At 48.8% G+C, this 15,492-nt stretch overlaps 9 protein-coding genes across 9 annotated transcripts; 4 read left to right on the forward strand and 5 right to left on the reverse strand.

Moving 5' to 3' along the window:
• Positions 1-121: 121 nt before the first annotated feature.
• On the reverse strand, positions 122-2,386 carry Bathy05g03050 (cytoplasmic membrane protein; the record flags this gene model as incomplete). The annotated part of the gene is made up of 1 exon (XM_007513114.1): positions 122-2,386. One exon carries the CDS (start codon positions 2,384-2,386, stop codon positions 122-124), a length of 2,265 nt encoding a protein of 754 aa, XP_007513176.1.
• A 262-nt stretch (positions 2,387-2,648) lies between these two features.
• On the reverse strand, positions 2,649-4,457 carry Bathy05g03060 (predicted protein; the record flags this gene model as incomplete). The annotated part of the gene is made up of 1 exon (XM_007513096.1): positions 2,649-4,457. One exon carries the CDS (start codon positions 4,455-4,457, stop codon positions 2,649-2,651), a length of 1,809 nt encoding a protein of 602 aa, XP_007513158.1.
• Positions 4,458-4,961: 504 nt separating this feature from the next.
• Bathy05g03070 lies at positions 4,962-5,510 on the forward strand (the record flags this gene model as incomplete). Its single annotated transcript, XM_007513185.1, has 1 exon — positions 4,962-5,510. The coding sequence occupies one exon, from the start codon at positions 4,962-4,964 to the stop codon at positions 5,508-5,510; it is 549 nt and encodes a 182-aa protein (XP_007513247.1).
• Positions 5,511-5,599: 89 nt separating this feature from the next.
• Positions 5,600-7,414, reverse strand: Bathy05g03080 (predicted protein; the record flags this gene model as incomplete). Its single annotated transcript, XM_007512852.1, has 1 exon — positions 5,600-7,414. One exon carries the CDS (start codon positions 7,412-7,414, stop codon positions 5,600-5,602), a length of 1,815 nt encoding a protein of 604 aa, XP_007512914.1.
• A 241-nt stretch (positions 7,415-7,655) lies between these two features.
• On the reverse strand, positions 7,656-8,147 carry Bathy05g03090 (predicted protein; the record flags this gene model as incomplete). The annotated part of the gene is made up of 1 exon (XM_007513085.1): positions 7,656-8,147. One exon carries the CDS (start codon positions 8,145-8,147, stop codon positions 7,656-7,658), a length of 492 nt encoding a protein of 163 aa, XP_007513147.1.
• Positions 8,148-8,584: 437 nt separating this feature from the next.
• On the reverse strand, positions 8,585-9,853 carry Bathy05g03100 (unknown protein; the record flags this gene model as incomplete). Its single annotated transcript, XM_007513246.1, has 1 exon — positions 8,585-9,853. One exon carries the CDS (start codon positions 9,851-9,853, stop codon positions 8,585-8,587), a length of 1,269 nt encoding a protein of 422 aa, XP_007513308.1.
• A 352-nt stretch (positions 9,854-10,205) lies between these two features.
• Positions 10,206-10,871, forward strand: Bathy05g03110 (RNA-binding protein 8A; the record flags this gene model as incomplete). Its single annotated transcript, XM_007512975.1, has 2 exons — positions 10,206-10,277; positions 10,470-10,871. The coding sequence occupies 2 exons, from the start codon at positions 10,206-10,208 to the stop codon at positions 10,869-10,871; spliced, it is 474 nt and encodes a 157-aa protein (XP_007513037.1).
• A 217-nt stretch (positions 10,872-11,088) lies between these two features.
• Bathy05g03120 (proliferating cell nuclear antigen) lies at positions 11,089-12,385 on the forward strand (the record flags this gene model as incomplete). Its single annotated transcript, XM_007513215.1, has 2 exons — positions 11,089-11,313; positions 11,759-12,385. The coding sequence occupies 2 exons, from the start codon at positions 11,089-11,091 to the stop codon at positions 12,383-12,385; spliced, it is 852 nt and encodes a 283-aa protein (XP_007513277.1).
• Positions 12,386-12,840: 455 nt separating this feature from the next.
• On the forward strand, positions 12,841-15,320 carry Bathy05g03130 (predicted protein; the record flags this gene model as incomplete). Its single annotated transcript, XM_007513080.1, has 3 exons — positions 12,841-12,878; positions 13,128-13,208; positions 13,481-15,320. 3 exons carry the CDS (start codon positions 12,841-12,843, stop codon positions 15,318-15,320), a joined length of 1,959 nt encoding a protein of 652 aa, XP_007513142.1.
• Positions 15,321-15,492: the final 172 nt, after the last annotated feature.

The following is a 15,492-nucleotide window of genomic DNA, read 5'->3' on the forward strand; positions in this document are numbered from 1 at the left end:
TTACTTCAGATGCAAGAGATGATGCGCGTGAAAGAGCGCTATTATATTCTCTCTCTTCTCTCTCTCTCTCTCTCTCTCTCTTATATATCACACGTGTCTACGCATATCTCTCTCGCTACTTTTACATGGCGTTGTTGAACAACATCCTGGCGCTTTCCATGGCGCTTTCCGAGCCTTGGACGACTAACAGGCTGTTCCCGGCGCCTCCTTTGGTTTCGTCGATGTTCACGCGGACGACTTTGCTTCGCTCGGAGACGGATTTGATAGTCGCTCCGCCTTTACCGATGAGTCGACCGCAAATGAGTTTTGGGATGACGACTTCGATGGTGTGTTCGGTTTTTGGAGGTGTTTTTGTCACGGACCGATCGAATTTACCGTTGGCGTAGGACCACGTGTATCGACCGTCTTTTCCGGCGTCGCCGTCGAGTTTGACCGCGTTGAGGTCTTTCGCTTTATTTTTGGCATCCTCTTCTTTACGTTTGAGCGCTTCCGCGGCTTCGCGTTCGGCTTTTTCTTTTTCGAATAATCGTTTGGCTTCCGCTTTTTCCGCTTCCTTGCGTTGTTCGTCCGTGAGGGCGTACATGAACGTCGGTTTCGATTTTTGCTTTTGTTTTTGTTTGCGCGCCAAGAGCGCTTCTTCGTCGTCCGAGTCGATGGGTTCGTCGGAATCTTCGCCGTCGTCGTTATTCCCGGCGCCGCTAATGACTAACTCTTCCATGCGTTTCAAATTTTCCGCGTCTTCTTTCAAGCGTTTTTCCAGGGCTACTTTTCTCGCTTTTTCCGCTTGTTTTTCCACGAGCTTCCGTTTGAACTTTTCTTTTTCCTTCTTTGACATTTTGGACATGCGCTCTTCGAGTTCGGATTCCGTCTCAGAAACGTCGCCGTCTTGTTCTTCTTGTTCTTCTTTTCCGGCGTCTCCCGTCGTCTCTTCTTTCTTCTCTTCTTTTTCTTCTTTTTCTTCGTCTTCGTCTTCGCTTTCTTCTTTCTTCTTCTTTGAACTTTTCACCGCGTTCCCGGCTTTCTTCGCCAATCCCGTCTTGCAATTTTTTCTCACGTACGTTAAGAGCTCCTTGACGAACTTATCGCTCTTCCCCATCATCTTTTTAATCTTGGAGTCCTTGATCGGATTATCGTCTAAATCAATCTCACGGACTTTTTTCTCTTTCAACTCGCCCCACTCTCCCGGTAACTCTTCGATGTTGTTCTTGTTCAACAAGATTTCCGTCAACAGCGTGCACTTCCCGATATCCGACGGCGCATCCACGATTTCGTTGTTATTTGCGCTCAAAGTAATCAACCTCGACTTGGAGCCTAAATCGAAATCGTCCAACGTTCGCAATCGATTGTTATCCACCACTAAAGTTACTAAATTATTCATCTTTTTCAACGCGCTCAAATCTTTGATCTGATTCCTCCCTAAACGCAAGATTTCCAAATTTTGCAACTTGCTCAACTCCTCCGGCAACGCTTCCAACTTATTCCCCTCGCACTCCAACACTCTCAAGTTCTTCAACTTTCCAATCTCTTTCGGTAAACTCGTCAACCCGTTCTCGCTCACAATCAACGTCAACAAACCTTTCAGTTTTTTAATCTCTTTCGGTAAACTCGTCAACGATTTCCCGCACTCGATTTTCAGCGTGTTCACGCTCGAACAATAAAACATCGCCAAATCCAATTCCTCCCCATCTTCCAATTTCCTCGAAATCGTCAATTCCTTCGCTTTTTCCTTCATCGCCTTCTTCACTTCAGGCCATTTCGGTTCCGGCGCCTCTTTCCCGTCGTCCTCCTCTTCGTCCTTATCCTTCTTGCTCTCTCCCTTCTTGCTCTCCTTCGCCGCGACCGCCGCGCCGCCGCCGCCGCGCTCCTTCGCTTCCATCTCCTTCTTCTTCCTCTTGCTTCTTTGCGTCGCCGTCTCGCCTTCCACTGCGTTTGCATCTTCCTCTTCCTCTCCCTCTTCTTCCTCCTCTTCGCTTTCTTCCCCGCCTCGTTCGATCAGGCGTGCCAACTTTTCGTTTTTCCCTTCCGCTCTCGCGTAATCCGCCGCCGTCTTCCCTCGTCCACACTTTACCTTGAAGTCACACCCGGCGTCTAACAGTTCCGAACACGATTCTTCGTGCCCAAACTTCGCCGCCATCATTAACGCGGTCACGCCGTCCCCGTTCCCGTCGGTTAAATCCAGTTGTTCTCGCATTCTCGCCCTTCGAGTCCAGTCGCAAAGCATCTGCAACGCTTTGTGTTTGTTCAAGGAGGCGCAAATCATTAAAGCGGTCATGCCGTTTTCGTCGCGCGAGGACGGTTGTTGCCCGCCGGCGTTGATCCCCCAACGGACCGTGTCCAACTTTTGGTTGCGACACGCGGTCAGGAATTGGTCTTTTTTAGAGCTCATTTATTAAAGTTGTTGTTTATTATTATTACGTTCGTGTGTTGTGTGTGCGATGATGTTTTGGGGAAAGTAAGGAGGATGGATTTTCTTTGCAAGAGAGAGACGAACGATTTTTGCGCTCGATTTTAACGCAATGATCTGCCAACAGCGATTGGCTTCTTCAATGTAAAATACAATCTCTCTACTTTCTATGACTATTGGTACGTCTTCTACGCTTTCTTCTTCTACTCGCTTTCGCGCGAATTTTCTTCTACTACTCGCCGCTCTACTCGATTTTTTTCATGGCGGATGCTTCTTCTTCTTCTCCCGGCAGAACGATGGCTTTATTCGAGCTGGAGGATAAGAACGAGCTGGCTAGGATTAAAGCGCCGCCTATGTAGCCGTTTATACCCATGCGTTCGCCTAACAAAACGTACGCGAACGCGGCGCCCCAGAGCGGTTCCGTCGTGTAAATCACGCTCGCTTTTTCAGACGGGATGTATTTCAGCGCGACGGTTTCCGCGTATAACGCGAACGCGGTGGTTACAACGCCGGTGTACGCGACTAAGAACCACGGAACGGAGTGCCAATCGAATGTGGAGAGTTCAGCGAGGCTGTTGGTGAAGAGGGTGGATAACTGTCCATCGTCGCGCGGGACGTCGTTCAGTAAAGTTCCGCCGAAAAAGAGCGTCACGACGAAGAGTTGAATCGAACACATGCCCATCATTTCTTTCGTGCCTAAGTGTTCTTCGTTCGCTAGGACGTCCGTGCGAAAAACTTGCACGGCAAACACTACGGCGGAAATAAGAATGGCGAAGTCACCGTATAAGCTTTGGACGGTTTCCACCGTGGCGACTTCGGCGATGTCGGTTACGCTTTCCAAAGGAAGCGACAACGCCGAGTCCAAGACTTCAAACGGGTTCGATTGGACAACCTCTCCAGTCAACACGGACGTCGAGACGACGTCAGAAACCGCATCGGAGACAATTGATAGCGCTTCTTTGGTATCGTGCGCTTCTAAACCGGGTATAGGCACCACGCCTTCGATTAACGCTAAACCAAAAATAGCCACCGCGATGGCCGCCCACGTGCTCTTCGGCACTTTCCTCCCCGCCCACATGGCAATCAACGGCACGGAAATAACCGTAAACGATGAAATGAACGACGCGGACGACGCGTCCGTGATATCCAAACCAACCGCTTGAAAATAATACCCCACCGCGCACCAAAACCCAAGCTCTATTCCCATCTTCAAAATCCTCGAATCTCTCAAAGCGTACTTCGAAAACGGCAAAAACGTCAAACTCGCCGCCAAAAAGCGAAACAACCCAAACGCGTCCGGACTTATATTCGTCTGCGCCATTTTCACCAAAACTATGTTCGAACCCATCATAAAAATGATCAAGTTAAACAAAAGAAACCCTCTGGTTTCCGCGCTCACGTTTCGAAACAATTCATTTTTCGACAACGACGCCACGAAATCTTCCTCGCCTTCGAAATCAAAGTCATCCGGATCCTTCTCTAACGCGTCGACTTCTCGTCGCAACTCTCCCTGAGGAAAAAGAATGTCCTCAATCGTGGTCGGTTCGTCTATGGTTGAATCAACACCCAACGTTAATAAAGAGTTGTTTTCAATCCTCTCGTCGTTTCCTTTTGAAGTAGTATTAGTACCGCTATTACCGCTCGTCTCCTCTTCCTCCTCCTCCTCCTCCTCGTAGGACGACCCTAACTGTCTTTCGATCCGCTCTTGCCTTTGCTCCTCCGTCGTCCCGAGTTTGTACTCAAAAAACAACTTCTTTTTTGCGTTGTTGTTGTTGTTGTTGTTGTTGAAAACGTCGTCCATCATCTCGTTCGCGTATTCGGCGACTAAAGAGAGTCTTCTTCGAAGGGCTTCGTCCATCGTCGGATTCAATTTTGAATTCTTCTTCTTCTTCGATGATGAAAGCGACGACGAGGACAGGAGGAAAGAGAAGAGCTTTTTCGGAGTTTGCACACGACGTAAACGACGAAAACGCGTCGCGGTCGTATTCTCAATACCGTCGTCCTCCTTTTCGTCGCTCTTTCTGTTGCCGTTGTCGTTGTTGTTTCTGAGCATCGCTCTCGCGATGCAATCACAGCGGCGGCGATTTTTCCCCTCCTGTTTCGACGAAATCAAAGACTTTGAGGACGGTAGAAAAGCGCTTCTTCTCGCGACGATACCTCTCGTCGACGAACGAGACGACGACGAAGAACATCCTCGCGTTTGGCAAGGGAGAAAGGTTTCGAAGACGCCGATCATTATATATATATGTGTATGTATATGTGCGTGAAAGTCCTACCCCCCTAAAAGGAGAGGAAAAAGTGAAGATATTTTTATTCAAATAAAGAAGAAAATCAACACCTCTCCGCAATCGAAAGAACAAAAAAGAACGCCGCGCAAACGTCGGACGCATCTCTCGAGAAGCAGTCGATCGTTTCGCGCAGTTCTCACGGGAAACGCTTCCGCAGTCGAAGAGACGCGTGCGTTGACATTCTGCCTTTTTTTCAACACCAAAAGTATTTTCAAGGGGAAAAGATATTTTTGTAGTCTGAGTTTGGGGGAGTTTTAGTACTCTCCAAAATGAGAAAAAAGAATCCACACCCGCAGCGCGCGGTGAACGCGAAAACGGTGGTGGTCGCGAGCGACAGAGAGGAGAGAGAAGAACGATTATTGAAGCGAGAAGAAGAAGAACGAGCGCTGTTGCGTTTGAGAATCCCTGATGATGAGGAGGAGGAGGAGGACGAACAGATACGAGAAGAAGAGATGACTCCTGTTAGGAAAGGAGCGAAGAGAAAGAGAGCGTACGAATGTGATGTGTGCGAGAAGGTGCTTCGATATCCATCCAAATTGGCCGAACACATGCGTACGCACACGAAAGAGAAACCGTACGAATGCGATGTGTGCGAGAAGCGTTTTCGTCATTCTAGTGCTTTGCAAAACCACATGCGTATTCACACGAACGAGAAACCGTATGAATGTGATGTGTGCGAGAAGCGTTTTCGTCAATCTGGTAGTTTGACACAGCACAAGCGTACTCACACGAACGAGAAACCGTACCAGTGTGATGTGTGCGAGAAGCGTTTTCGTATATCTAGTAATTTGAGAAGGCACGTGCGTACTCAACATTAAAGCTTTTATAGTCATAGTGTACAAATATACATTAGTGCAGAAGTACCAGGTACCATGGTACCTTTTACTATTCATTATCGATATCATCGTCACTTTTCGTCGCATTTATCCAAAAACTTGAAATGGTCCTCCAAACTGGTCAAAGTGTTCGCGCAAATAACGCCACTCCCGGCCGCCGCGGGAACGCCGACGCCAGGCGCGACGCTATCGCCGACTCGGTAGAGGTTTTTGACGCCTTTAACTGCCGGCCCTGGGAACATTTTCGGCGCCGGGATGACGGCGCCGTAGGTACCTCGGTACCTTCGCAACCATTTTTCGTGAGAGGCCGGCGAGGCAAGGAGTTCTAGGACGACGCGAGAGCGGACGTCTGGGATGACCGTTTCTAACGCTTTAAAGAGAACGTCGCACTTTTCTTTTTTCTTTTCTTCGTAGGCTTTTCGGTCGGTGGCTTTTAACTCCGTCCAGCCGTCGTACGGTTCCATGGTGTAACAGTGGACGCAGTGGTGTCCGTCCGGGGCCATTTCTGGTGACCACACGGTTGCGATGGAGATCATGCACACGTTTCCGGGCGCATCAAGCGGTTTCGATTTATCGTTCACGACGACGTGGTGACCTCCCAAGTGCGAAAAGTCTAATCCATCTGCTTTAATGCCCAAGTGAATGTGCATGAACGAGTCCGAGCAGTCAATCGTCGTGTTCTTTTGGTACTCTTGAGCGGAAATTTTCGCATCTTTTGGGAGTAGTTTTTCGTACGTGTCCCAAACGCTTGCGTTGGACAACACCCCTTTTTTCGCTTTGATGACAACCTCGGGATCCATTCGCATTCTCACCCCGATGGCTTCATCTTTCTTATCGTTCAACGCCACCTCTTTCACGTGCGCGTTCACGCGAATTTCTCCACCTCTCTTTTCAATAGCTCTCACCAACGCATCCGAAATCGCTTTCCCTCCTCCCACTGGGAACTCGGATTTCTTAAAATAATCCGACGCGCCAAACACGCTGGCAAACTCCGCGCTCACCGTTCCGCTCGCATCCATACCGCTCAGCAAAAAACACTCTAAATCGCATAAATATTTCACCCACGGATCTCTCACGTCCAAGAAATCTAACAACGCGTTCGTCGGTTGTCCCAACACCCCGCCGTACTTCCCAAGTTTACTCATCTTCTCCAAATATCTTTTTCCTATGACTAACAAAATCCGCCAATCCGTTCGCAGCGCAATCGTCGGTAACCCACTCAACGCTTCAAACATATCTCTAATTTTCGGCACCGCCAACCTCACTTCCTTCGCGCCACCTTCGCTAAATCTTTCGATTTCCTCGCACAACAAATCTAAATCCGCGTGCCTTCTCAACCCGGGAACGCCTTTCTCGATGTGAAAGGTTCCCAACGGATCGTATTTCACCGTCTCCAACGGTTCTCCGAGCACCTCCAGAACGCTCGCCAACGGATTCAGCGCGTTTGGGGTGGTCAATCCAGCGAAGAAGGATGGACCGGTATCGAACACAAACTCGAGACTTTCGTTCGTGTCGTCGTCTTCGTCGTCGTCTTTACTCTCGTTCTCGTCGCCCTTTTTACTCTTTTGGCTGGTGTCAATCTCATCTCTTTTCTTCTTCACGCGTCTGGTAAACCCGTGCGCGGCGCCGCCGGTCTCGTAGTGCGACTCGAGCACTAACACTGAATTCCCGTGATACGAAAGCATCGCGGCGGCGGTGAGACCGCCAATGCCGGAGCCGACGACGATGTAATCGTACGCAGACGAAGATGACGACGACGAAGCGCAGATACGCGTTTTGTGGTGTCGCTCACATCGCGCGGCGGAAAGACGACGCGACGATGATGCGCGAGGCTCCTTCCGTCCGACAGAAGATGTCGAGCAACACAAAGTGGAAGATGCGCGCATTTTTGAGACGTTTTGTTCTGCAGGCGCAGAGTAGCCGGGCGTGTTTAATAGAAGTGGTGCATTTTCATATCCAAAAGAAGAAGTGTCTTGGGGGCAAAATGAAAGCGAGAACGCCGATTGATTCTTATTGGCGAGTAATAGCAGTACACGCACATACCTTCTCTACAAACATAAACTAAATAAACCCTTTCCGAGCGAGCGTGTCATCTCTCTCTTTTTTTCTCTCTCTCTCTCTTACATCTTAATTTTTACAGCCGATTTGCATTCTGCTCTCGTCCACCACGGTCGGATTTAAGCACAACAACTTCACGTCTTGGTCTCCGATCAAAGCCTCCTCGAAGTTCGCCCCGGTCAAATTCGCGCCTTCATAACTCACGCCGGTTAAAACTGCGTTTTGAAAATTCGCTCCCGTCATATCGCTCCCGTCAAACGTCGCTCGGTCTATGACCGCGTTCGTAAAGTTGACGTTCTTAAAGCTCGCTTTCGTCGCGTACACTTTACTCATAACCGTCTCGCTAAAATCCGAGTTATCGAAAACGCTGTCCACCATCAACGCTCCAGATAAGGTGATACCTTTCACGGAAACGTTATCGTATTGGCACTTGCGCAAATCCAAAGTCTTATCCGAAACCGCGTTGGCTTGACCAATCGTGTTCCCGACAAACGCGCGTTCGCATCTGTTCGGGTCGTTGTCGATGGGTGGTAATCGGACCTCGGTGCCTCGATCGGCCATCGCAGCGAAAGGAGTGGCGAGCGCGAAAGTCGCGGAAAGAGATGCCGCAAGAAACGTTCTCTTTATCGTACTCGCAGAGACTGGGAGGGTCGCTTTGTTGGATTCTTCTTCCTCTGTTTCTTTCGTATTCCTTCGCACATTTGTTGCCCACGAAGCCGTCGACGTGGATTTTATGCGCCGGTGTTGTCGTATAAAAGAAGACGACGAGCTTTTGTTATTACGATTAATAGTATTAATCGTCGTCGTCGTCGAAAAGGACGACGTCAAAGAAGAAGAGGAGGCGAACATGGTGGTGCTTTTATGTGTGAGCGAGAAGTGTTTGAGAGTCTCGAGCGGCGCGCTTTTTAATGGAAGATTTTGGTGTTTGAGATAAGAAGGAAGAGGAGTGTGATTTTACGTAGTAGTAGGAGTAAAGCGTACAGGATCGATCGATCATTTCAAGGCTCAATGTCATCACCTATTAAGAGCCGTCTACCGGTCCAAAAGCGCTTTTTTCTTTGCTGCTGCTCTTGCCTTTGTTCTTGCCCTCGCTCGTCGGCGAGATCTTCTTCATACTCTCCGTCTCCTCCTCCGAAGTCCTCCGAGGAAGTCGCCTCTCCTTCCTCCCCTTCTCCGCTACGCTCTTCTCCTCCTCCGGACGTTCCTTCGTCTTCCCACTCGATCGTCGTCTTCACCGGCTCCACTTCCACCTCTTCCTCTTCTTCGATCCTTGGCATCGCCTTCTTCTTCGCTAAAATGGCTTTTCTGACCAACCCGCTCGCTTTCCCGTTACTCAACATCGCCAACGCGCTCAAGCGAATCAACCCGATCGAGACGTCGTTTTCATTCTTGGCGTCCGTGCAGTGCACTCGTCCTTCCAAATACACCACGTCCGTCAAAGGAAACATCCCAGCAAACTCTCTTTGCACTTTTTCCACCCACGCGTCTTGCTTTTCTCTCTTCAAAAACGTCTTCACGGGAATCTCACTCGCTTTCTCCGGCAACCTCTCCAACGTCGTCTTCAAATATCTCAACGCCCGTTCCGTATTCCTTCTCCTCTCCGCTTTCTCCACCGCCCATCCACTCTCCATCTCGCACGTGGCCACGCCACCGAGCGCGCTCGGCTTCACCGTCGCCAACGGAACCACGTAACTCATCGAGACTCCGGGCGCGAACACCACCGGTCGTTTCATCTCCAACTTTTCAAACAGTTGCTCTTGGAACGAACTCCTCGCCAAGTCCGAGCTCGCCGCGAACTTCTTCTCCCCTTCCGATCGTCCGTATCCCGGCATATCGCACGCCACCGATCGCACGTTTTTCTTCGCCAACTGATTCCCGATCGACTCTTTCTTCTCGTACCAATCTTGCGAGTCCGTCGTTTCGTCGTGCCAGAGAAACACGTCCGAAAGTTCCATGCTCTTGTTATCTTCCGTCTCCTCGGCTTCGTTTTTCTTATTCTTTTTCTTTCCTGCTCGCGGTTGCATGTCCAAACACCAGACTCTGATCTTTTGCGCTTTCGTCGTCGCCAAGACGCCTCTGTTGAAGAGGACGTCCGAGCTGTCCACCGGGACGGAGGCGGAGACGACGACTTTGAACAAAACGCCGCTTTCCAGCTTTTGTTGAGAGATCACCGTTTTCTGTTGTTGTTGTTGTTCCGACGCGTTCGCACGGCAGCAAGACAGCAGCAAAAGCAGCGGTAAAAGAAGCGAGGACGAGAAACTCGTCATCTTTTCGCCGCCGACGCGGTGGATCTTCTTCATCTTCTTTCTCTCTCGATGAGGATGCTGTGACAATACTACTACTACTCTCGCGTTCAAAAGTGGAGATTTTCGAGTGGAAAAAGAGAAACCAATCCTCCAAAAATCCCCTCAAAACGTCTCGCACGCTTCTTCCTCTCGTCGCGAACTCCTTCTTCGATTTTCAGCGAAGAACGCGCTCGAAAACGCGTTGGTAGTGGTTCGTCTGTTCGCGCGTTTTGTGTGTTTTTGCGTGTTTAAGAGAGAGAGAGAGATCGTCTTCATCAAGAGCACGTTCACAAATACATTTACTCTATAAAGCGACGGCTCTCTGGATACTTTGATGGAGAATAACAGCGAGGACGAGGAGGAGAGGAGAGAGGAGAGACAGATGGACGGAGGACGACGACAAAAGGTACGACGCTTTGTTGTTGTTATTATTATTAATCGTCATCGTTTTTGTGTTTTTCGTTTTTGTTGCAGACGAAGACGTCGAGAAGTCGTCGGTTTTGTCAAAGCTTGTTTGTTCGCTCTGTGTTTCCTCTTCTTTTCGCTGACTTTGCGCATATACGCGCCCGTTTCTTAATGTCTCTTGTTTTTCACACAGGGCCGAGGCTTTGAGAACGCGGACATTATCGACGACGAGGTCAAACACTCTCGAAACGACCGGTACGAAACTTTGCGAGACAGCGAAGGAGAAAGAGGCCAACCTCAAAAATCCATCGAAGGCTGGGTCGTCCTCGTCACCGGCGTCCACGAAGAAGCGCAAGAGGAAGACGTGCACGAAAACTTTGGCGATTTCGGGGAGATTTCAAACTTGCACTTAAATTTAGACCGGAGAACTGGGTTCGTTAAGGGCTACTGTTTGATTGAGTATAAAGAGAAGGAAGAGGCGAAGAGTGCGATCGAGAACATGGACGGGAAGTTGATGTTGGACCAGGAGGTGAGAGTAGATTGGGCGTTCGTGAACGCGCCGGAGAAAAAATCGAGAAGGAGTATAAGGCGATAGAATATGAGATTCAGAGAGCGAGAGTAGAGTAATAGTAGAAGATTGCATAAGAAGTACGACATTTGTTGTATGCTTAATTCAAGTTTACGCGAAGTTCTCGTGCGCTTCGTTCTTTTGAATCTCTTCTCTCTGGTGATTTCAAACTCGTCTTGGATTTGAAAATCGCCGCACAAAAAGAACGCTCGAGAAAAGCAACGTACCTTTCCATCTCATCATCATGTTCGAAGCGCGCATTCTCCAAGGGTCCATTTTGAAAAAAGTCCTCGAATCTATCAAGGATTTAGTCACCGATGCGAACTTTGAGTGCACCGCCAACGGGTTCGCGTTGCAAGCGATGGATTCCTCGCACGTTTCTTTGGTGGCGTTGATGTTACGAAGCACCGGTTTTGACCACTACCGATGCGACCGAGACGTGACCATGGGGATGAACTTGTTGAACATGGTGCGTTTCGTACACATCTTTGTCTTCTGTGCATCGCTCTCGATCGTTTCGATAACGATCGAGAGATGCAACGGATACGCGACGACCGCGTTGTATCGAAGAAGAGCAAAGTTTGTTGTTGTGGTTTTCCCAACGAGCAAAAGTCTCACATTTTTGAATTTTTCCAACGTAATCCGATCTTTTTCCTTTCTCTTTTCCGCGCGAGAGAGACGACGGGCGCAGCGAAAGAACGGGAACGTTCCTTTCGGTGGACTCGTCGTCGTCGTCTCGTTGTTTGCGCGATGAAAGTGACAATGCGAGAGAGTGACCGCCGAAAACAAGGACAACTTTTCCTTCTTTTTGTTTTTGAGAGATCGTATGTTTTAAACGAGAGAGAACGAGAGACTGACCAAAGCCAAAAATCATCCTCTTTTCGATATAATTTTTTGTTTCGACATGATAACAGAGCAAAATGTTAAAGTGCGCGGATAACGACGACACGATAACGATGAAAGCGGACGATGCCGGCGACGTGGTGACGTTCATGTTTGAAAACCCGAAAGCGGATAAAATTTCCGATTTTCAAATGAAGTTGATGGATATCGACACGGAACATTTGGGCATCCCGGATACGGAGTACGAAGCGACGGTGAAGATGTCCTCGAACGAGTTTCAAAGAATTTGCAGAGATTTATCGTCGATTGGTGATACGGTGACTATTGCGGTGACGAAAGATAGCGTGAAATTTACGACTTCGGGTGATATTGGGGAGGCGAATATTACGTGCCGCCGCACCTCGGACGGAGACATGAAGGAAGAGAAAGTGAAAACGGAAGAAGACGGCGAGAAAGTGCATAACACGAAGTCCTCGGAAGGCCAAAATGTAGACATCGATTTGCAAGAACCGGTGACGTTGACGTTTGCTTTGCGATACTTGAACTCTTTTTGCAAAGCGACGAGTTTATGCGAGAACGTGCGTTTACAGTTGAGCAAAGAGTTACCGGTAGTCGTGCAGTACTTGATAGAGGACATGGGGTACGTCCGGTTTTACTTAGCGCCAAAGATTGAGGAGGAAGACGCGGACGAGAGTTAAATTGAGAAGAAGATAATAATACGCGTCGTACATTGCTCTTCTCGAAAAAGAATTGAAGAAAGAGAGAGAAGAAGGAGAGAGCGAGGAGAAGAAGGGCGCTAGTATTACCGCCGCTATACAAAATACGCACCACTTTAGCGAGAAAGGCGAAACAGACAAAAGAGAGAGAGAGCGAAAGAGAAAGAAAGACTTTTTTACATACTAATAAAACATTAATAAAGCGTACATCATAACACATCGCAAGCCTCCTCTCTTCGTGCCTCTTGGAATCCACAGCGCGCGACGACTCGACGCGCTTATTACAGAAAAATCTTCATAAGCCTCCTCCTCCTCCTCTTGCAATCTCTCGAAAAAAACAAACAAAAACACCAAAAGAATTCCGCGTCGCGTCGCGGGCGGCACCATCACGAAGACGAAGACGAAGAAGCGCTCTCTGTCTCTTTCTTTCTCGCATCATGGCCGGCGTCGATCTCGCGATGGAAGGTATTCCCAGGTACGTAAAAGATCTCTTCTTCTTCTTTTTTCTGTCTTTTGAAGTCGACGCATTCGAAGCGCGACATGATGTTTCAAATCAACAACAACATGCGTTTTTCGACCAAGATTCGACTTCTTCAATGTTCGGAATGTCGTTCTCTCCCCGCATGCGTGTGCGCTAAACGTGCACACGCTTCTCCGTTGTTGTCTTCTTTATTCAAAAACAAATTCCTAAAACGTGCGCACTAAAACGTGACGAAAACAACAGAGGATCTGGAATATTCAAAACCGCCGCGATCTACGTTTTACGGAAAGAGAAAAGGTTGCTCACCACCGGACAGATTACCAGGTAACGTTATTCGTAGTCGCTCGTTCGTGTGGTTTGAACCGGATTTGAAAGGGCAAAATCTGGGCACTTAATTGTCTGTCCTCTCATTTTTTTTTTCACTTGTGCCTTGCCTCTTTTTGAAACGATGCGCGAAACGCGTTGTCTTGGGATGCCGCGATGATGATGATGTTTTTAATGTCCTCATTCGTCTTGTTTTTCTTCCTCTTGTTCTGTATCTTTCTTGATGGCGTTTTTATTCACTGACGCGTGGTTGCGTCGATTTTTTTGTATAGGTACGCGCTCGAGAACGACCTTCTCGGGAACCTTCCCGGGAAGACGCCGGAAGCGACCATGGCGTCGGCGTGTTACACGGACTTGAAGAAGAAGGACGTGAATAAGAGGGTGTTTGCGAGACCGTCGGAAGGGCACTTTGGTTTGAGAGAGTGGGCGAACGATCCGGAGTTGACGCACTTGTTGCAACCGAAGTTGCACAGGTTGGCGGAGACGTTTGAGGAGGAGCAGAAACCGAAGGTGGAGAAGCCTTGGAAGCAACCGGCACCGATGGCAAAGCGTAAAAATAATACCGCCGCTAAGAAGTTCGTAGATGGGAAGCCGCGCAGGGATAGACACGGGTTCGTGCACGCGATCATAGAGCCGAGCAGAGGTGAGTACGGGCCGCCGAAGATGCAGATGCCGCCGCCGCAACAGCAGTACGGATCGCTTTCGACGCACGATACGATGGATTTAGATGCGTTGGTAGATGCTGCGGCGAACCAAGAAGACGAGGACGACTACAGGAACAACGATAACGATGAAAACGACGACCAAGACGGCAACGGCGCGTATAATGGAGGAAATGATGATCACGAGGAAGAGGACGCCAACACGAAGGACCAAAGCGGTGTAACCGCCGGTGTTGATAAATCGTTCGATAACGATCCGAACGCCGAGGAAGCGAGTCCCAGCAAAACTAACATCATTAGGAACAACAACAACGACGACGACGACGACGACAACAAATCGGAAGGAGAAAGAGAAGATATCGCCGCCGAGAGCGAGGAGGAAAATAAAGGAGAAGAAGAAGAAAATGCGCCTCTGGTTTTAATCAACCCGGACCCGAACCTTTCAAACGACGAGTACGAAGCGCACCTCGCGAGTCTCGTTCAACAGCAACAAGAGAAAGAGTTGCGCGTGGCAAAACGAAAAGAGAGAGAAAAAGAACGAGCTAGGACGCAGGAGTTGGTCAAAGCCGGATTGATTCCGGCGCCGCTGTCGGCAAAGAAAAAGTCCAGTTACGTCCCAGTTGCATATAAAAAAGACGGTCGTGGGCGTCCGCGAAAGCATTTCGACGGGATACCGCCGGCACCAATTTTGTCTGTCTCGGCCAACGAAGCGGAAGAGGCACCGCTTACGAACAACAAAAAGGCGCGGTTTACGAGTACTGCTGTTTTGCATCAGCAGCAACAGCAACAACAGCAACAACAATTGCAGCTTCAACAACGACAGCGACAACAACAACAGAAAGACGGTTTTGAGCAGATTCAAGAGCACCATCAACCTCGCGCTGGGCACGATTCGTTCGTAGTTGACACGCAAGGTGTCGACGGTATATCGCACGAAGAAATCGCTAACGAAAGTATCGTTGCGAAAGCTACGCGAGCGGGCATGAAGAATTGGAACTCAAAGGTGAACAAGTTCTACTCCACTGCGTTTTTCACGGAGATCATCGATCCAAAACTTCCAACGAGTATTCCGGCTTTTGCGTTCAAAATGTCCCAGAACGATGCGGAACGCGAGAAAATTTTGACGCAAAACGCAATGCGACGCGTCTTCAACGAATTCGCCGAAGGTTGCGATCCTGTCAAGCAATCTTTGAACGAACTTTCCGCGTCGCTCGAACGTTTACGCGCTCAACAAGGTAACCATGAAAACGTCATGTATTCCGCTTTGATATACGCCGTTGCGTGCTATCGTTCGGATTATCCAGAAGAGGCCACTTTGGCGCTTTCGAAAGCTTGGGACGTCTACTATTCTCTCAAAGGCGGCAACGAAACGAATGCGCAAAACGCCGCGTTCATGGATAAAATCCGAAAGGACTACGAGAAAATCGTAAGCGAAGCGTTGGATGCATAATATTCAACATAATCAACGATATGATACTACGATAAGATACGATAAGATATTTTTGTACTACTATATGTACCCGAGAGAAGTACATATGTGCCCATATATAACATCGACGTGGATATATAATAGTTCTTCTAAGAAGTTTGTTAATGCGCGATTTGATATTACATAAAAAACA

This window comes from Bathycoccus prasinos (assembly GCF_002220235.1).
Source record: "Bathycoccus prasinos genomic : chromosome_5".
Lineage (NCBI taxonomy): Eukaryota > Viridiplantae > Chlorophyta > Mamiellophyceae > Mamiellales > Bathycoccaceae > Bathycoccus > Bathycoccus prasinos.